The 22,456-nt window shown below is 34.3% G+C and overlaps 1 protein-coding gene across 3 annotated transcripts; it reads right to left on the reverse strand.

Annotated features, from left to right (window-relative positions):
• Positions 1 to 1,732: 1,732 nt before the first annotated feature.
• Positions 1,733 to 17,466, reverse strand: LOC100240858 (pentatricopeptide repeat-containing protein At4g19440, chloroplastic). 3 transcript variants are annotated; one of them, XM_010646400.3, is made up of 7 exons: positions 14,769 to 17,466; positions 14,521 to 14,599; positions 5,190 to 5,440; positions 4,800 to 4,986; positions 3,948 to 4,579; positions 3,099 to 3,186; positions 1,733 to 2,085 (listed from the first exon to the last, which is right to left on the reverse strand). In XM_010646400.3, the coding sequence occupies exon 1, from the start codon at positions 17,313 to 17,315 to the stop codon at positions 14,787 to 14,789; it is 2,529 nt and encodes an 842-aa protein (XP_010644702.1). In that variant the 5' UTR covers positions 17,316 to 17,466; the 3' UTR covers positions 1,733 to 2,085; positions 3,099 to 3,186; positions 3,948 to 4,579; positions 4,800 to 4,986; positions 5,190 to 5,440; positions 14,521 to 14,599; positions 14,769 to 14,786. The 3 variants fall into 3 exon arrangements, with proteins under 3 accessions (XP_010644702.1, XP_010644698.1, XP_010644689.1); XM_010646396.3 differs by having other exon boundaries at positions 3,948 to 4,583; XM_010646387.3 differs by lacking the exon at positions 3,948 to 4,579.
• Positions 17,467 to 22,456: the final 4,990 nt, after the last annotated feature.

Here is a 22,456-nt window from a genome sequence, read left to right on the forward strand (position 1 = left end):
AGAATCTTTTATTCATTTATTTATCTATTTATTATTATTTGGGTTGGAATCCCAACACATTTGGGTGATGGTCTTAGAAGTTTTGTAATAAAGGTGATGGTCAGCTCCATGTTTGCAGGAACAAAGATAAGAATGGCACGGACCACGACACACCAAGTTGGTCCGATTTCTACATCAAAGACACCCATGCATAATTGTTCGCATTAATTTCCTTTGTCCTCATTTAAATGAATGAAAAATATAATTAAACATTTTCTTATCCCTAACAACCAACTCAATCATAAACTTTTTGTCTCTTTCTTATTTTTTTCGTCCCATTTCTTTAATCGATTCAGACAATGCTAATGTATTGATTGAATACTATATGGGAGTTTAAAATCCAACCTCTTTGATATGCATTATTTAATTTGATCCGTTTAATAAAAATTTTAAAATTTAAGATTATTGTACAAATAAATAAAATCAATATATATATATATATATACATATATAAAATTAGACTTATCTTATATACTTAAAAAATTATATTTTAAAAAAAAATTAAACTAGAGATGGTAAAAAATTTTAATACCTTAATTTTTTAATTAATTTTTAAAAATCATTACATTTTGAGAAATTCTTCTATTATTTTCCATTTTTAAAAATAGAAAACAAGAAATATATTTGATGATACATTAAGAAGTTGTCTTGCAATGCCACCTTTGTTCATGGTTTGTTCTAAAGCCAAATTGAAGCTAGCAACATCATTAGAATTAATAAGTTTAATTAAGTAAAAGCAATACTATTTAGTTGAACATCAATGAAGCATTAATCCCAGGCAACATAGAGGAAATTGGCCAGGTAAAATTTTGTGATGTTGGATTATTGATATGACAAATGCATAATTATGGGGGTTAAATAAGAGTAATTGAAGGAATTACTTTTTTTTTCATGCAATTAAATTTTATGTTTGGAAATTCTATCTTAAAAATATTTTTAAAACAATTTATTTGCTTTCAATAAAAATAAATAAATAAAAATAAAAAAAGGGAAAGAAAGAAAACAGGCTATTTTTTTAATTGTTTTCACTAAAAATGCTAAATGTTTTCTATTTTTTTAAATAAACTAGATGTTTTCAAAAACAATTTTTTATTTTTAAAAATTAAAAACTAGATGTCTCAATAAAAAAAACACCATCTTTTAAGTATTTTCACTTTTTTTTTAGGGTTGCTTAAAAAATATTTATACAAATATGAAAGTTAATTAAAAATAAAGCACTATATATAAAAATTATTTTTAAAACATGTTTAAAAACATAAAAAACAAATTAAAAACATTTTAGATTTTCACACAAACTTTTGTTATACAAAACATGTTTTTTCAAAACTACTTTCGAAAACACTTAATGAAACCTATTATGAATTATAATAGTTTTATAGATGTTGAGCATCCCCATGATAAGCCTTAATAAAGACATTAACAAAAGTGATATAAGCTAAAAGAGCTATCACCCAAATCAATCCCCAATCTCCAATGGAGCCTAAGTCATATTTTAACAAATGTAATATATATATGTATATAATTTAGAAAAGGTTTTATTATTTATCCCCATCCAAACAACCCCTGCATTTCATAATTTCAAATAAAATAAAATAATCATTTTAGGGTTATGAAGAGGCCTCAAGGGAGGAATAACAACAAAATCAATGAGAAACCACAGGGCAGTCCCTTCAAATCCTCAAACACAAAGAGAAGACCCTCCACAAATCTTCATTTTTCTTTATTGAGTTGTCAAAAAGAACTTATCATATCAAAAAGTACCTAAAATAAAAGAATGGAGCTATCTCTTCATGGCTTACCAAGAAAAACCCACCAGCCATGGCAAAAATCCTACTCTGCAACTGGGTTATACCTTAACTTCACATCTTTACACTGCAAATTTGACCTGTACAATCTTCATCTTTGTCTAATATATGTGACATGTTGAATATCAATAGATTATAGATATTGGCTGGGTACTTTCTGTTAGGGATTGTTACCAGTCTAAGCCTTTGTGCTTGTTGAGGAATAGACTGTGCCCTCCTTTCCTGCTGTACAACGCAAAACCTGGAAATGGTAAGAGAAAACACTTTTAGACGCAGGATATTGGACTCATTAGTTTATATCCAACAAGTTCTAAAAACCCGAGTCATGAATAAACAGTTCGAAATAATTCATTTTCTGAGTTGTTGGTAAGATACCCAATGAACAGTTGAAAATATATCAGGTAGATTTGGCACTAAGGTTTATAAAAGAACAGGCATGGCTAGAAAACAGTATTCTGGAAGTTAGAAACCAAGGAAAATACCATTAGTACCCAAGGGGAATAGCAAAAGAATATCATCCATAGGAGTGTGAAGTTCTCCAACAGTGGAACGGAAGGAAACAAAATCTTGGATGCCTTTTCATTTTGATAAGCATAGAAACCATTCAATGCTTTCTTTTACTTAAACCACTACTGTATCTAGTGAGGAACTTCACTTTTATCGTACCGCTTGAAGCTATGATATCTGGATCCTTCAATTTTACCTAATGTCCCCTCATCGACATGACATGATATGGGTGTGATAGGATCCTTATTGGACACTCTTATTTTACTTCGGATGTGTCAGTTTGAATTTTTTTTTTTATTCCCTCAACTTTCTTGGTAATAATTACATTAGCGAAGAAAAGTTAGCTGAAAGGTGAATTATTGTAAGAAAATTTAGGGAAAAGAGGAAAAAAAGGGGGGAGTAGAGGGAAAAGATGGAAGCTTCTAAAAATAATATTTTCACTACTAATTTTTTTTAATTGATTTTTCTTTATACATGGTATACCAATATCCATGCCCCTTTTTTGGATCCCTTTTGTCCAAGTCCCCGTAACCTAAAATTTGAATTGTGGAGGATCAGAAGGTAGACATATACCTGCACCAATACTCAAACTGAACTCATGCAACATATGTTTGAAGCATAAATTTTTGTAATTTCAATTTCTCAAACCAAGACGGGTCGACTGGTTAAATGATTTGCTTCTAAAATAAATATTCATTATTTTTCAACTAACAAAAGAGTAGATAAGGAGAACAGAGATGTACTTACCTCAAGTTATTGCATCCTTTATTGACAAATGAGCTGATATGATGTGCATAGCCATTTCTTGCAAATTTCTCCATGAATGAGATGCCTACTGCGATTATCACATATGTATAATATTGTTAGGAAGATATTCACAAAATGCTGCCACATGATGAAGAAAGAAATTTTCGACAGCTTATAGTTCTCAGCAAAGCTTTAAAAGAAAAAAACACAAAGAAACTAGACCCTTGGAAAAAAAAACATGTTTTGAAGAAACCAGACCACAATAGCTTAACAAAGACTTGAAAAGATGGTAACAACATTCCCTTGCAATTTGAATTAGGAAACATAACACTGAAGATTATTCTACTATTAGTAGCCATAGAAGCTACAACCTTCTGGCCATCAAGTAGAAGATTTAGCAAAATATGAAATATGTTACCTTCAATTAACAAATAAATTTGTTTCTAATAAAAACTAAGGAGGGGAACACAATTTAAGTTTTCTAGTTTAAATATAAGAAACTGATTACTATTCTTCGTAGACAGTAATCAAATATTCAGCTACAAATGAGCAACTGAGCACCAATTAGTCGAATGTTAGGCTAGATGTTCCCTTAATTTTCCATGTATGGACCTAACCTTATGCTTCAATAGGCAGACATCTAGCAAGGTATGAAAAGTTAACATATAAGCAGAGACATTTTATTTTAGGCAAACAAGAAGTATACAGGAATTATTTAAACAGCACTGAACCAACAAAGATGAGAAAGGACAAAAGAAATATAACTCTAATAGCTCACTTCCATCAATAAGTTTCTAGCCAATCAACAAAATTTGATAATAGACAATGAGAACTGATCTAAAAACTTACCAGCCCAAAGCCTAAGCAAGATAAGCAAGAAGTTCTCGAGAGCATGATCTTCTTGTGCCACATTTTCAAACGCTCTCAATTGCTCTCCTCCCCAACAGTCTAGAATAAGCACAACAGGCAACCCTCTACACATTCCCATGTTTCTTTCCCACAAAGGTCTCATGCCAACTTAATAGAGTCTCTCAAACTGTAGAAGACAACACCCACACAAAGCCAAACAAGGAGAATAACTAGTGCCACAAGATCTTCATGTTAGCACAATGAAAAAGGTTCATTCCCCAAGGTCCATCCTCTTCTTTTTTATATTACCCAAAGTCAACATCCTTCCCTAAATTGTTTTCCATGCAAAGAACTCAAACTCTTGTCAACACCCAAGAGTTACAAACTACATTTACTGAAAAAGTTCATACCCATCTTGGCTCCAAACAGGAGTAGAAGGCTTTAGAAATTTCTGACCTCTGAACCCCTCCAACACAATCTATCTTCCTCGTCCCTCCTCATTGATTGCTTTTCCAGCTGCAAAAGAAAAGCCTCAACATTTTCCAGCCCCCAGTCATGGAATGTGTCTTAAGAAACAAGGGCTCCAATGCCCCTGTTTGGAGACATCGTTCCAAAAACACACCCGAACCTACCTGCCTTTCCACCCCCCAAAAAATAATTACAATGATAATAACAACATATTAAATACATAAACAAATAAGGTAAATAAAAATCAAAGCAAAAAAAAAAAAAAAAAAGGAATCATAACCGACAATTTAAATAATAAATCGGGATCATCTTGAATAAATCCTCTACAATAAAGAAAAAAATTAAGCTAAAATGAAATGGATATAAAACTGCAACATGATATACCTTGCATCCTGTTATCTCCAAATGTCTAAAGCATTTGCTTTCCTCTATAACTGCGATGCCATCCTTTTGGTTTCATGTTTCTTTTATTGATCCACTTATCTGCATCCAATAAAGATATCCAAACTCACACCCAGTTCAGTTCCTAAAATCTAGAACATTTCTTGTTTTCTTCATGCCCGGCGATACCCTGGAAGTCAGATTAGTAAATTTAGCAACTGATAAGTGCAAATGATGATGTAATAAAATGAACTTGCAAATAAACAACATTTAACTAAATGAAGCTGTATCACCACAGTGATAGATTGAACCATTTTCATTTTCATGTTACTTGCAAAAGAATTGGAAGGGAAAACAAAAGCATTGGCTTTTATTTCAGCTGGAGATTCACACCTGCCCAGGAGATAAACATACTCCCCCTCCCTCTGCTGGATATTCTCCCTTTCATAGACAAGAAAAATCTCATTCTTATTTAACCTTCCATTCTAACTCATCCTTGTCAAACTTTCAACTGGTGTAGATGCAAATCAAGCGGAGGCATCCATACAAGCAAGCATGCTATGATGATTGAGGACTAAATGCTTCTCATTGCTATATTTGTTCTGCAGTCCAGCATCTCAGCCTCAGTTGGCACCCTTATTTAACTACAAAATAAAAAAGAGAATGCAGGTTTAATACATTTGAACAATGATTAAATCATACTAGTAAGACCTTGAGATTATGTTTTGTCAGATGTAATTTTGATGATTACTCTGCTTTAACCTTGGAAGCATTGGCATGTTAATGTCTTATTTTTCCATGTATGAAAATAGTAATTACACTCGTATGAAAGCACATTTCTAAAAGGTTACAAGTTGTTGATCAGAAATCATATTTTACATATAAAGACATCTAGAATCAAAACCTTGTTCTTTTCCCCCAAAGGGTAGTAGGTTTTACATCTGATGTGAAATTTGTATTCTAACCCTTTATTTAATTGCTGAAAAATGAATGAAAAAAAGACAGATTTTTCTATTGACTTCATTTAAAATGAGAAACTCAACTCATCAATGACAAAAAATTGAATTAGGATCAGTTGTGCTGGGGTTTCAGGTATCTCAGAACATCAAAAGCATTTAAAGAAGTAAGCTTCAAAAAAATTGATGTTTACTCTTTTCCTACATTTTTCATTAAGCAAATGGACGTGAAAAATAATCTTTTGTAAAAGTGGAGTCCTTTTCCTCAAAATTAGTTTTGGGTTTTCATCAAGAAGCCTTGTTTATGAGAGTCATCAATTCTTTCAATCCAGATCCTATACTCATGGCATTATTTTTATATTTTTTGATAGGCAAATATCCATTATATTAACCACACCTAACCAAGCAGGGAATTAAAGTTTACACAGTTTGTACAAAGGCACCAAAAGGCCATACCAAGTGGAGATATACTCATGGTATATCTTGAGCCGCTATTTCAGCATCTCTTTGTAATACAATGCTTTTCTTACTTATCAAAATAATAATAATAATAATAATAATCCAGATAGATCAAGATCAGAGGGTATAATTTATTGCCCTGCACACTTAACAGCAAGAAAACCCTTCTAAAGAAGTTTGACCAGGTAGCCCATGCCATATATTCAATAACATGTTCAATATAGTTGTGGAAATTCAAAAACTTTCAGCACTTAACACTCAATAGAGATATAATTCCAATGAATAATAATCTATTTAAACACTTCTTTCCGGTAGAACATAGAATCAATGAGAGGGGGTGTAGAAAAGAAAAGGTAGGCCCAACCAAAGGTGTGCCAGTGGTCACTTCGAATCAAATCTCCAAAGGAAACTGGAGTCATTGGTACAACACCATAGCATCACATTAGAGAATCTCCTGCAAAATGAGTTCAGAAAACTCTGAACCCTGGTCATTTAAGAACACAGAGAAGAAAGATTTTACCTGGACTACCAATCTCAAAAAGAGGGGAAAAATGATGAACCCAACATGGTCATCCAGCTAGTCTCAGAAAGGAAGAGAACATGTCACATGACACAACACAGATATGCCAACCAGAAATCGTGAAGAAGTGGGACAGGGAAGAGAGAGAGAGTGCCTATATTCATGCATACATGCTTGTATACAAGCGCACACAAATGGTCTTGGGAATAGATTGTGCACCACAGAGAAAATAAGACACGGGCACCAGACAAGAAGAGGAGGATTAAAAATGCCCTCCAAACTCCTCCAGCAGAAAGGCCCCTCTTTTAGCCTAGATATCAGCTTCTTCAATGATGCCTTGCAAAGCCAGTTTGTCTGATGCTCTATCATGGGAAATATGCACTCTCTCATATTAAATGTGTAGACCTACAAGGACCCAAGTTGTTAGACAAAGCCCACTTCATTTCTAAATAAATAAATAATTAGTGGACAAATCACAACCTCCCTTCAATCTATTCCAACCCACCAGGTAAATCTTCTCAAATCCCCTAAAAAAAAAAAGCCCTTCCCCTGCTGATGTGGCAATCATTCATGTGGCAAGTGATAATCTTTAGTGCCCTCCATATCTCCCTTCTGTCTCTCCCCTGCCTTTACTCACTCATAATACCCAAGGAAGTCCCCTGAACTTCTTAGTGACCGAGATCATGATGAGTAAACAACTTTTACCAAACTAATTCCTCATGGTTTTTGACTTATCCTAAACTGTGTTACAGAGTTCCTTCCCAATCAAATAATCCAAATTAGACCAAAGCATAAAAACCATACTGTCTTGCGTCTACCTCCTCCAGTGTCCTAGAACCTTATAACCAATATAGAGGAGATTTCCAGAAGGAACCACCCAACTTAAGGCTGCTAAGTTAAGCCTCCTCCCATGATGCAAGTAAAAGAAGGCAATGCAAGAACAAGCTATCACTATTTTCATCATTTCTTTGCAGACTAAACAAATGCCCATCGTTAAGGATTTATTGGATCTCCTAGTTTGAAGCTTATTATTGGTGTTCACTTTGTTACGAGCCACTATTAAAGCTGATGCCTAATCTTGGGAGAGAGCTTTCCCTTCCAAATCCTTTTCTACTCTTGATCAGATCTAAAACTTTTTGCAAGAAGAAAATACAAGAACTTGTTTCCCTGATTAAGAAATGGAAATAAAGTTTCAAAGAAAAAATAATTATGTTCAAGGGACTAAATCTAATCATCTTGGATTAGAAGAGGCAAGCATAATGTAAGGTATCAAGAAGAGAAGTCACCTCAGAGTATTCTTGGTTGTTGAGCTTCCAAACAAAATAAAATTCCCAAGAGAATTCACTAACATAGAATAGGAATATTACCAAAAAAGGTAATTCTTATGTAAGATGGCAAAGATGGGAAAAAGGCTGATAAAAGACTCATTACCCATCGACTGTCCGAGAACCAAACATGAAAATCATTGCAAATACAGTAGCTCATGAGAGGGGCCAACAAAGGAAACTTCAAGCAAGGAATTTTCAATGACAACGGTACAAATCTGTTGTCACCAAAAGAAGCATCCTGCCTATTCTCCTAAAACCGTATGATCTCTTGACTACTAGGGACAATAAATGCCCATACTCCCTAGCAAATCTCCATCCCATTTCTATAAATCACCTTGCCTAAACTTGTGCCCCTCTTTATATCGGACTAGCCAACAGTCTTCCAATTAACTAAATGAATTTTCTTACTAACACCTGCCCCAGTCCATATGAAATCCTTTAGAAGTCTGCCAATCCTATTAATTACCTTGACTCACATCTTGAATAAAGATAAGAAACAGGTGAGGGACTATTGATCTTAACTTAAAGGAAGCCCAAGGAATTTAAATGGCTGTTGTCCTATCTTAGAACCTCAAGCAATGACCAAATTTTTCCAAACCTCCTTATCCATATTAGTGTCTAAAAGCACACTTTTCACCATATTCATCTGATGAACAAGACCCTCCCAGAAGAGGTAATAACAAGCTTCAAATGCCTTACTCTTTCCCTCTTCCTAATTTCCCCACAGAAAACAAAGTAGTATCATCAGCAAACTCTCTCTTCACCAATTCCAGAACACCAAATGACATCTATCTCAAAAACCTCCACTACAAGCCTATTCTGCACTTCAGTTACGAATACAAACAATAAAAGAGAGATGGTCTCCCTGCTTAAAAACTCTCAAGGCTTCAAATCATCCTTTAGGTTCACTATTGAGGATAACCACAAAATTAGATGATTCAAACATTTCTTAATTCAACTCCTGAAAAAGGAAACCTTTCTTAGGTAAGACCTACAGGAAGCCCTAACCCAGACAATCATTGATTTTTCAAAAATAGATCTTTAAAAACCTCCCCCTACTTGCTAGACTTTCAAAGCTCTTTGACAACCTCATGGGCAATCAAGGTCTGATCAACAAGCTTTATATCCTTGGTGAAGTCTTCACAGAGAAAGAATGCATGCCCTGAAGCACTTCTCTCTGTCACTCAAGATGAATTAGGCAATGACTTCAACTCAGTTGGATCAGATCAGATTAGAAGTCAACCTTGCCTCAACCAGAGAAATAACATCCTTAACCTACAGCCAAGGCAAAAACCCAACCTCCTGCCAACTGAACAGCCCAACCCAAGGTGAAGCCAAAGAAGCTAAATCAGATTAGTAAAGTTTGAAGTAATTATTAGAGTAGAAGGCTGTTAGAATGAGGTAGTTATTAGAGTAGAAGCCCTTGTGTTCTCTACTTGTTTGCAGTAAGTCTCCAATATTAACTTTCTTAGAAGCCACAACCTATGAGAAGCTTTTAACCTTGGGGATGCAGGCTTCTCCAACCCAAATAAGTTTAAAATAGAAAGACTGAAGAGAAAGATCAACACCTGAAAAATCTTTACAAAATTTCATCAATGAAACAGAGTCGACTATCTTTCCACATGCTTAATCAGGATTCTACCCATTAGAATGTCTCACACATACCAAATCTCAAAAAAAAAAAAAAAAAAAATGGTAGGTGTAAGTATAATACATTGCCAAAAGTCATAACCAAACAAGAGGGAACTACAAAAAACCACTCCCTCCCTAAAAGGGAATCCAACAAATCAATTAAATGCATTAAACCTTCAACTAGATATATTGCCAAAACCACTCCCTCCCTAAAAAGGAATCCAACAAATCAATTAAATGAATTAAACCTTCAACTAGATATAACTTAGTCCACCATAAAAGATTACTAAGAACAGTGTTTTTTAGTCTTTGGTTAGTCGCATTTGCAAACGATCTTCAACTTGTTTTTCTTTACCGTCCAAAAAATACACAAAAGAGCTATTTGCACCAATTTCTTTCATTTTTTTCCTACAAAGGAATTATGTCATCCTAAGAAAATCTCTTTAACCATGGAAGATATCACCCAAGATATGCCAAACAAAAAGAGAAAAAAAAATTGTCATAAACCCTTGTCTTGATACAATGAAGGGGAGTGCAATCATTGGATTCTTTCTCATTCTTGCAAAGAAAGCATCTATTTACCAACAAACCACCCTCTTCTCTAAAGTTGATGTAGAATCAATACTTTTCCCCAACTCGCCTCCCATGGAGGAAAACTCACTTTCGACAACTCAAGAGTTCCAAATTACTCCTATTGAGAAAGGAATTGATCTCCCCAACTTCAATATTGAGTATGAAGCTTTGACAGACGTAGTTCCATTCTTTGACTCCATCCAAATCACCTTATCTTCCCCTTCTCTATTCACCATCTTGCCTTGTAGTCTAGAAAAAAAAACTCTCCACATTGTCCAACTCTCAACCATTCAAATTCTTAGAGAAACAAAGATTCCAGTAAACCCCTTCCCTTGACTAGTCCCACAAATCCACCACCTATGTCTCTTTCGATACAACTAATGCATACAATGATGGGAAGGATACACATAAAGGTTTATCTCAATACCATTTATCCCTTCAAAACTTCACTCTCCTCCTAGTAACCATAGGAAAGGAGACTACTATTAAAAAGATCACAATCTTTTCTAATAGCTTTCTATAACCAAACACCATGCTCATCTCTCACCTTACAAGAATGCCACAATGCCCCTTGCCTAGGGCCATCTTCATATTGTTCACCTATGACCTACTTCGAGAGAGCTACCCTTTCAGATGCATATCACTAACTTCACTTACAACGAAAGACCTTGTTGAGCGAATAGAGACATCTAACACCCAAGCTCCCCTTCCTCTTGTTTGTGTAGAAAATAGCCTACTTTATTAAAGTTGTTTTCTCTCTAGAGTGAACTTCCCTCCTTTGGAATCCTACACATTACAACTAAAGGAAAAGCCAAGTAGTTAAAAGCTCTCCCACCTTGCAACTTATCTCTGGGGCTAAGTACTCCATGTTATCCACCCTTCCAATCAAAATCAACTCACTCATCTCTAAATTTATTTTCAGCCCTAAGATGGCTTTAAACCGCCTGAGCAACTAGTTTAAATGAGTTATCTAATCTTGAGAAGCCTCACAAAAAATAGTAGTATCATCAGAAAACAACACATGGGATACTTTCACCCCCTCACCTCTTCTAGCCCTCACCTTAAACCCCAATAGGAATCCCACCCCCCACCCACCCTTGGCCCAAATAAGAAAACAACTAAGAGCCTTCATGGCTAACATAAATAAGAAAGAAGATAGATATCCCCTTGTCTCAAGCCCCTAGAGTTTTGAAAAGTGCCAGAAGTGGTGCCATTAACAAGAATGGAGAACCTTGTTGCAAACATGTATCAGTTAATCAATTTGATCCATTGTTGAATAAAAGAAGTCTTAATTAACGTGATCATATGTCTTTTCAATGTCAAACTTACACAATATCAAGAAAACAACAAATAAGATGCTTTCACCCCCTTACCTCTACCTTTTATTGTAAACCTCGATAGGATTCCGCCATCCTTAGCCCTCTTAAGAAAACAATTGAGATGCTTCATAGATAACATAAATAAGTCAGAAGAAAGAGGATCCTCTCGTCCCAAGCCCTTAGAGCTTTGAAAAAAGACAGAATAGGTATCATTAACAAGAATAGAGAACCTTGTTGTAGATATGCGCCATTCAATTCAAACAATTTTTTCCAAGATAAAAGGCAAATAGCCTAATTAATGTGATCATATGCCTTTTCAATGTCAAGTTTGGACAAGTGGTCACTTTTTAACATAGTGTCAATAGCCTCATTAGATATAAGCATTGCATCTAGAATCCTCCACAAATGCATTCTAAGACTTGGATACTACTTTACCCACCACCTTTTTCCAAACTAACCCAATTCATTAAAATCTCTCAGAAATCCCACACCCTCTTCCTTCACAAAGTCCCAATTGAACTGCTAGAAGGCTATAGAGAACCTATCCGGACTTGGAGCTTTTTGATAGATAAGCACAGAATATATTGATAAGAGGCCAGAAAGCCACAACGTATACAGGGAGTATACAAGCTAGCTAAGCCTCACAACCAAAAAGAAAGCAAAAAAACCCCACCAGCCCTTATCTGGAGGCTATCCACTCCAAGAAGCCTATAAGAGACAGCGACCTCTCTCCACTATACAGTCTCGCCCAACACCATAAATTACAGACAAAAGAATTTTTTAATCTTTGAATATCTATCACCCCCCTAAAAGCAAGTCTATTTCTTTCCTTCCAAAGAGTCCAAAAGATGTACAACGGTATAGACTTCCATATCTTTTTCCTTTTTTCCCCTACAAAAGGGCTCCTCCAGCTTAATAAGACCTCCTTTACAGTTTCTGGAAAGACCCACTGAACACCAAACAAAGCACATATCATATCCCACAGGACTTTTGCCACTATACAATGAATGAGGATGTGATTTACAGTTTCCTCTTCGCAGCCACACAAGAAGCAACGGTTAGGGAGTTGCCACCCTCTTTTCTGAAAGCCTATCTAGCGTAAGCACCTTGCCCCAAGTAGCCTCCCAAGCAAAAAACAAAGTTTTTGTTGGAACTTTATCCACCCAAATGTTGTTTTTCGGAAAGTTGTTAGCCACGGTATTAACCACCAAGTTGTAGGCTTCTTTTACTTTAAACTGCCCGTTTCTTCCCCCTTTCCAAAAAACTGCATTCTCTTCTAAAGTAGGTTTGTATCCCCTCAAAATATGAAGCAAATTACCTACCATATCCAACTCCCAATCATTGAAACCCCTCACAAACCTTAAATCCCAATCTCCTTGGCCGACATTCTGATCCCACATTTCTTCTATTATGCCATTTCTATGAGCAGCCATCCCATAAAGGTGAGGAAACCTTTGAGACAGCACTGTACAACCGCACCAAAGATCATTCCAAAATCTGATTTTGGTACCATTCCCCATAGTAAAAGCCATATTTTCCCAACACCAATCTTTTTCCTTCAGAATTTCCTTCCAAACCCCTACTCCAAACGTCCCATTAGCCTTTGTCGCCATTCAAGTCCAATAGAGCATTGAACAACTCTTCCTCTAAGAACAGCTCCTCTAATTTTACTGCTTCCTACTCATCTAAAACGTCAAAAAGCATTCCATGGCTACTAAATCTCTACTCCCCTAGATCAAATAATAAGTTGAGGAAAGCCCAAGCTATCCCTTCCTTTATCTCATTCTCCTTAGTTAACCAAACTTCGTTCACTTTAATCTTGGCTGGAAAGTTCCTTCCATGTGCATTAACCATTTTATGAAAGAATTTAGAATTTATATCACCTTCCTTTAACCAAATCTCCCTTTATTTTTGCCTTCATGAAGCTTCTTCCATAAGGGTCCCATTTTTTATGCCCCTTGTGACTCTTCTACCTTCCATCCTACCTGAGACAAGGCACCTATCCTCTCCTTGGAATCCCAAAAGACCAATTGTCCTCTCAAAAATTACCAAGCACCCTAGTAAATCTTCATAGATTTCACTGCTAAAGCATTAGTTCATAAAAACAAAACAGTGCTCATTTTTGTTGCTACACAATTTCACCAAGCCCATGAGGCATGAAAGGATCATCCCTTGTACTTGAAACAAAGAACAACTTTGACACTTCTATAGATTTCATACATAACTTGAATGTGCTTGATCTATTTTCAGTAAGTTCTTCATAGCTAAACCTGACATAATAAGGATTGTCCCAGTAGGACAAGTAATGGGTCGATAACAGTGGCTCCTCAGCTTCTAAAACAAGATTGCTTTGGGTTTAGTCCCATTTAAACCACCCAGCCAGTCTTACAATTTTCTTTCCTCACAAACCAGGAGCAAACTGGTCTCCTTTATGGCTTTATCTATGGGTGCATCTGTTCCCTATCTTCTTATAAAAATCCTTTGTTACCATGCAATTTTCTGCTTGTACTTTCAAAATCAAAATAAATCAACAAGGCCTTTTTAACCCTTGGCATTCATTGGTCCAAACTGACATATCTCAGCAAGAAGAATTAAACATTCCACACTGGAAATACTCCATCCAAACAGGACTAGAAGTGGTTTCGTAGTCATATAAGATGAAGGATTGGTATAATTAGCAAAAAATTTCTTGGCCCACAGGTCCACTCTTCTGCAAATGGAATCACAGTGAAAATGTGGCATCAACAGCACTCCTAATGATGCAAAAATGGAGGAAAGGATTTTAATTTTAAAAAATAACAATAACAGCAACATGCCATTCCTACCAACACTGAAGGGTTTATATTGTTAAACAAACTCGACCTGTATAAGGGCATTTATAAACAGAATATGGTGAGAATGGTGAAATCAAATGCAAATAGCATGCTAGTTAATTACCTTGTACAAGCTCTAAATGCTTCATGGATGAGAAATAATGGTGAATTAAAACCCACTCCATCTTCTGCGAGCAATTTTCCTAAAACAGGAGCACAGCAAAGCACATGAAAATCAATTACATTAGAGTGATGACAACAACAGAATACAGCCTCCCAAAGTTACTTCAAATGCAGTTATTTAAACAATTTAATCACAGTTATAATGCAAACTGAAGTAAAAGAGAAGTGATTACAAATTAAGCACCCAACCTCTTAGAAGTTCACTGATCACTCTTGATTTGTTAATGCTGATGGTTGTTGCCACCCATGAACCAAAGTAGTATATGTAATTTCATCTAAAGGTAACCCTTCCTGGGACATATAATCACATATTTTAAAACCTTCTTCTATCTTCCCTTCCTTGCAAAACCCATTTGTCAAGACATTATAAGTGACAGTGTCTGGGACAATTCCTTTTCCTACCATTTCATGTAGAAGCTTAGCTGCTGTTTTCATATCACCTGATTTGGAATATCCATCAATCATGACAGTATACGTAATTTTATTAGGGTGTATGTCATATGAAGACATTTCCTGCAAGACATTCACCACTTTATCCATCTGACCTAGCTTACAGTAACCACCAATTAGTGCAGTATAACAGACAACATTTGGAAGCAAACCCTCCTTTCTCATTTCATCAATAAGGCATTTTGCATCCTCCATGCGTCCAATATTGCACATTCCATGTATTAGAGAAGAATATGTGGCTGTAGTTGGTGGAATACCCTTGCTTCTCATGTCATCATGAAGTTTAAAGGCCTCCACTGTATTCCCATTTCGACAGTATGCTCTGATAAGTGTATTATAAACAACAGAATTCAGTTCCAAATTCTGAGTGAGCAACTCAGTGAAGAGTTTTTCTCCCTCCTCAATTTTGTCAGCCTTACAATATCCATCAATCATGACACCATATGTATAAACATTTGGAACTAGATCTCTACTTTTACATTCATTCCAAAGGTTCACAGCTTCGTCCAATTTACCAATACGACACATCCCGTGTATCAGCAAATTGTAAGTAAAAGTGTCTGGTTCAATTCCTTGCTTAACCATTTCTCCCCTCAATTTAAAACCTTCCTCAACCTTTCCCTCCTTGCAACACCCTGAGATGAGTGTGTTGTATGTGATCTTATCCAATACGAAACCCCTTTCTAACATCTTCTTGAGAAGCCTAACAGCCTCTTGCATATTACCCGTTTTGCAAAGTCCATGAATTAGAGCATTTGTGGTCACTAAATTGGCTCCAAAGCCTTTCTCCAAGAGCCTAAACCAAAGTTCCACTGCATCTGAGTGCTTACCCTCCTTACAAAGCCCACCCACCAATGTGGTCAGCAACCCATCATTGGGTCTCATATTTCTTAATAGCATCTCCCTGAGGAATCTTAGTGCAGACTCAAACCTAGAATTCATACATAACCAGTGAATAATCGTAGTAAAAGCACCAGGGTTTATAGAGAATCCTCTCGATAGCATCTCCTCCAAAATGCACTCAGCTTGTTCCATCTGCCCAATCTTGCAAAATCCCTGGATGATTGAATTAAGAGTAACTGAATTGGGGTTGATTCCCTTGGAGACCATATCACCCCTTATCCTCAATGCATCCCCAAGGTTTCCCATTTTACAGTATCCATCAATCAATGTGTTATAAACAACCTCATTCGGTGTAAACCCCTTTTCCAACGTTTCCTTCAAAACAGAATTTGCTTCATTAAACTTTTCCAATTTCATCAAACCATTAATAAGAACACTGTAAGTTATAAGAGTAGCATTCACGCCATCTTTCACCATTTTCTCCTTGAATCGAAAAGCCTCATCTAAATTCCCATGCTTGCATAAACCATGAATAAGATTATTATATGTAACAACATTCGGAGAAACACCCAACTTCTCCATGTCAAAAAACAACTGAATAGCATCCTCAACCTTCCCTCCCTTACAAAAGGCATTAATTGCAGTGCTAAACAAGTAAACATCTGGAGAAACACCTTGGCGCATAGTCTCAAACACCCAATAACTCTTTTCAAGTTCATTCGCCTTAACTAAAGAACTCAGCAAAAAGGTACAAGTCTTCACAGTTGGAAACACACCCTTATTAGCCAAAAACCGGAAAACGCCAATAGCATTCCGGAAACCCACATTCCTGAATTGGGTACAATAGACATGAATCAACAAATCAACTGCCGCAACCGCAACACCCGACTCGCCCACCTCATTCAAATCCGCCATTGCACTGGCTATCTCAATGTGCCTATTTTTCGGGTCCCCGAACAAAACGGGCAGCTTCCGATCGATTAAACGGATCAAAAGCAGCCTAGCGGGAGAGACAAAGCCCGAAACAATCAAACTACGCATCAAAACACAGTATGATCGAAGAGTGAATCGAAACCCACATGAATCAGAAGCAAAATAAAAGAAATTCAAAGCAGTTTTGGGGTTAACATTACGTCTTACGGAGAAGAATACAGAATCGAATTGATGAGGAGACAAATGGGGTATGAGTTGTTTACACTGAGTGGAATCCAGAGATGGGTTTGAGAGAATTGAAGTTACCGATTTGAGAAGAGCATGATCCGAAGAAGGAGGCTGATTCTGGGACGGCAATGGCGACGGTGGATGTGGGGCGGCGGAGGTGACACAGGTAAGGGGGCGTGCGATTGGGCAGAAGATTGGTGTGGGTTTTGGGAGGAGGGTTATTCTCAAATCCATTGATTGATGTAAACACGAAATGGGGTCTTTTAAGGGTTTAGAGGGCATTGAGAGGTGAACCTGGAGGCGGCGGCGAGGCTGCCATGGCTGTTGAGAGGAGGTTAAAGGGCCACGGAGGCTGAAGAATGAGAGTGGGAAACGGTCTTCAAATGAAGTTTGTTGTGCAACAAGGGTTTGAGTGAGAGCCAGAGGCAGTCCCATTCCACCACCCCACAAAAATAAAAAAACAAAAACAAAAGAAATAAAAAAATTTAAAATAAAAAAATAAACAAATTAAATTAAATTAATAGGTTAAAATATAAAAATTTAAAAATAAAATAATTAAATTAAATTAAATTAAAAAAAACCACTTCTTTTAGTCCATCATTTTTATATTCTAAACAAGTTGAGTAAAGAACGTTAAATATTTTATCTTTATTTTCAATTAATATAATTTAAAAGTGAAATAAAAGTCAATTTTTTTATATATTTTTAATTTTTAAGTTTTTTTAGTTTTAATTTAATTTTAAATTTCTTATTTTATTATTAATGTCAACCAACAAAATTTTTATTCAATTTTATTAAAAAAATTAAGAAAATGAGGGGATTTATATAATATAAAATATGAAATTATTATTAATTAGAGGACTAGAAAGAATTTTATTTATCACTTAAGGATTTGAAGAATTTTTCTATTGATGTGTAGTATAATATATTTATTTATAAGATACTTTCATTAAATTAAGATGCATTAATTGTTTAATCATTTTATTTAATATTATCAAGTACATTTTATTTTAGGAAATAATTATCTCATTTATGAAAAAGTATATATATTTTAAATTATTAAATTAAGATAAATTAATTATTGAATAATTTTATTAAAAAAGTCATTCAAAGAAATAATTATTTTATTTATGAAAAAACGCATGTATTTTTAAATAGGTAAAGAAAAAATTAATTTATAAAATTTAAGGTTCTATTTTCCATATATTTTCATATTAATAAGACAAAATCCACTTTTTCCTTTTCTTTTTTTTTTTGTCACATTTTTAATATTTATAGTCATATTAATTTTATCTTACTAACCACAGTCATATTCTTATTTTATAGATGTTGAAGTAAAATTAGATAAAAGGTTCTCTTATTAGGCATCTACAAAAAGGTAAAACTTTATTTGACATAATGATAAAAGGAATTGTGGCTTAAAAATAGAATAAATAGTATGGCTCATAAAAAAAATAAAAAATAAAAATAAAAATGACACCATTTACCAATATAAATGGTGATGATTGGATATTAAAAACATAAAACAAAAAAAAAATTAATGTAATTGACAAAAACAATAACTTAGAATGGGAATGATAAACGTTGACAAAAATTTCAAATTTCAATAGAATAATTATTGTATTGAGAATCTCTTGAAGACTTCGAGTTCGTTTGATAGTTAGAAAAATTAGGCTAATCTAATATAAGATAATCACCTTAGAGGGGGGTGAATAGGGTGATAGTCTCTTTTTACAAATTTAAACTAAGTTAATATAAGAGATAATTATATACAAATATATAATAAAACAATATAAAAATAATTACATATAAAGTAAAAGAGTAGAGAAGAGATAATGAAAACACGATATTTTTATAATGATTCGACATTACTCGACCTACATCCACTCTCCTCTAGCTTCCATCCCAAGCTTGAGGTCCCACTAATTTAAGGTTTCCAAACCAAGTCTTCAAGCAATATAATTGGATTATGGTTCCAATCCACCATCTTGGACTTTTGGCTCCAAGTACCCTTTTAAACCTCAAGAAATACCTCACTCTTAAATAACTCCTTAAGTGATACCCCACACTTGAGAATCCCTAAGTGATATCTCACACTTAGATTCTTCCCCTCAAAGATTTACAAATGAATAAAGGGTCTCACAAAATCCTAGTACAAAACTTTAAGGCTCAATGATACAAGAAAATTAGGATTGAATTGTGCATTAATGATATGCAAGTTTTAGAATAATGGTGCACTCAAAAATATTCTCTCAATGCTCAAATATATTCAAGAAAGGTTTAAGAATGTTAAGCTCTTGAAACAATGAAGATTGAAACCTTTTTATAAAGGAAAAATGTCAAACTAGTCGTTGGGGGTTCGACCGGTCGAGCTGGGGGTTGACCGGTTGACTAGCCATTAGCATTTAATGCTTAGTAGGTGATAGTTGGACCTTGACCACCCCTTGACCGGACCTCAACCAGTTGAGGTGGGGGTTGATCAATTGAGGTTCAACCTTGACCAATTGAACAAACGTTCAAGAAGATAGAAAATATTTTTTTGCACCCCTCGACCGGTTGGGTTAAGGGTCGACTGTTCCTTATCCGGTTCAACCGATTAAGCTGTTTTTGGCTCAACAACCAATTTTTTCAACTTAAAACCTTTTAAACAAGTTTGAAAAACGTTTGACACAAGGATTTAGTTAAAAATATGAAATCATCCAATTTTAAAGGATTTAAAATGAAAAAACTATTGGATGATAAGTAAAGAATGTAATGCATGAAAATCTTAGTACACCAACAACCTTACAAAGAGATTTTATGAAGCTTGAGTCTTGAAAAAACACTTCTCTTTGAGGTCTTCTTCTTCTTCTTAATGATTTCTCTTTGGCTTGATTTGTCTTTATAATTGCCACTTTGGAAATTGTCTTGCCCAATCACACTTGAAATATAATCATTAGTTTAAAACCTTATTTTGTTATCATCAAAACCAAGATTAACCAAACCTTGGTTTCACAATAGTGATTTTAAGAAACTTTTCTAATATTTATAATATTTGAAAATTTTTATTTTTTAAGCATTAAAAAGGTTTGGAACATTTCCTAGAATCAATGTTAAACGCATTCTTAATTTTGATAATCCATTTTATGAAAATAGGTCATTTATTAGTTTAGATGTTGGTAAACCAAACACTACCTTGGCTATTCATGTTCATTAAATATAGATGCTTATAAAGCCTAACACTTTTACTTAGGTTGTAAAGTAACCTTCTTAGATTTATCATCCTATTTACATTTTTAATTTCAAATTATAGTAATTATTGTCATCTAAAAATATTATTCACAAACAAAATAAACATTCTTCAAAAACTTTGTCTAGTTTAAGTGAAGGAAGACTTTCAAATTAGCTAGTATCTAGTCATAGATGGTAGGTGGTAAATGAAAACCGAAAACCAATAAAAAATGATACAATTTGATAAAACAAAAACCAATCAAATTGGTTTGATTTTAACAAGTTGATTCAGTTGAGAATTTTAAAAATCAACTTTATCAATTTGGTTTCCTTGCCTCCCACTAATGAAAACTAAACTAAACCAACATTCTAAAACTTCTATCAATTTGGTTTGATTGCCACTTTATCAGTTTAACATTTGATGAGTTTTTTATGTTTATTATTATCAATATCTTATAGATTCTATTAAAGTGATTCATTCTTATTAAACTATGGTCAAATTAATGTTAATTTTAATTTTAAAGACATTCATTATATTTTGAGTTAAAAATTTAAATTTATTTTGAATTTCAAACCCAAGTTGATTTTAATTACTTTTAAAAACAAATTAGATTTAAGGCCTAGATTACTCTACATCCCATTGATCATCTAAACTAAACTAAACTAAATTGATCTTCAAAAAGCTTGATTTGGTTTGGTCTTTTCGTCACTAAAAGATTGATTCAATTTTAATCCCAACATAAATTGACCATTTTGGTTAGTTAATTTTTCCTTCAAAAATTGACCAAAACCACATCTTGCTAAACCCCTAATGGAAGGTGGTCTATTTAGAAGTAACTAATTTAGAGTTATTGCGTCTCATTAGGAGTTATCCAAGAACATGTGAAATATGCCAAAGCCTAAGCCAAACAAGCTTAACTTGAATATGGATCTTCAAATAAAATAACTAAGCCAAAGTACAAAAGAATCCAAAAAGAAGAAAAAAAACATCTACAACATAATAAATATGATAGTAAGAAAAAATTACATAATTATAACTAACTAATCATCCTTTCTACCTCTAGGAAGAAGCATATGATACCAACAATTAGTAAAATTCAAATTTCTATTTTGTAGGATAAAATCTGGTTGTATTTTTTTTATTGTTCTGTTTCATCAAATCTAGTTAGTTTTGGGTTTGTTAGGTTGTTAGATTATTGATTCTTTTATGATATTGTTTTTTTCTATTTATTTGTAATTTTTTAATTCTCAAAATGAATGAATTTCGATTCTTAAAATCTCACATGGTATCAGAGTTTTAGTTTAAGAGTTCTAATAAGAAAACTTTCAAATGGAAAAAACTATCATGATCGAAGCCACCAAAGGCTCGACCATTATTGGAAGGGATGTGGATAGCACTTAAAATATGTCCTCAACACTGTGCCAACAATTTGATTATGCTAATTTGAATTCTTATCTACAATTAACCATTCATATTTTGAATGAAAAGAATTATCTAGAATAGGTCCAGTATGTGGAACTAGTAATTGATGACAAAGGAAAACTTGACCATTTGACTAGTAAAGTAATGAAACCAGCAACAAATGGTCCGAATTTGAAAACATAGAGGTTTGAAAAATCCATGGTGATTGTTTGCCTCATCAATTCTATGGAACCAACAATCAAGAAACCTTATATGTTCTTATTGATGTTTAAAGAAGACTGGGATGTCATTCATGATACTTATTTAGATTTGAAAATTTCTACCCATATATCTAAGTTAAAAAGGAAGTTTTGGTAGTCTTAAAAAATAGATCGAGAGGTGACCTTTTATTACAACAAGATGATGGCTCTATGGCAAGAATTGGATTTGTGTTATGATAAGAAATGAGAGTACACTAATGACAACATGAAACAAATGGAAAATGATAGAGTTTGTGCATTTCTAGTTGGACTTAACAAGGATCTCTATAAGAGTAGAAAATCACTACCATCCATCTGAGAAGTTTTCTCTGTGGTACAAAGCGAGGAGGCTCAATGGAATGTGATGTTAAATGGAAAACCACATCTAAATACTAATGTATGAAATTATGTTGTTGTGTCAAAGGGACTTGAACAAGATGGAGATTGAAGAAACACAAAAAAGCCTTGGTGTAATCACTGAAAAAAAAGGCTTGGCACACTCATGAGACTTATTGGAAATTTCATGCGAAGCCTCAAAACTAGAAAAAGAA

The sequence above is a fragment of the Vitis vinifera genome, chromosome 2, assembly GCF_030704535.1.
Source record: "Vitis vinifera cultivar Pinot Noir 40024 chromosome 2, ASM3070453v1".
Taxonomy (NCBI): Eukaryota; Viridiplantae; Streptophyta; class Magnoliopsida; order Vitales; family Vitaceae; genus Vitis; species Vitis vinifera.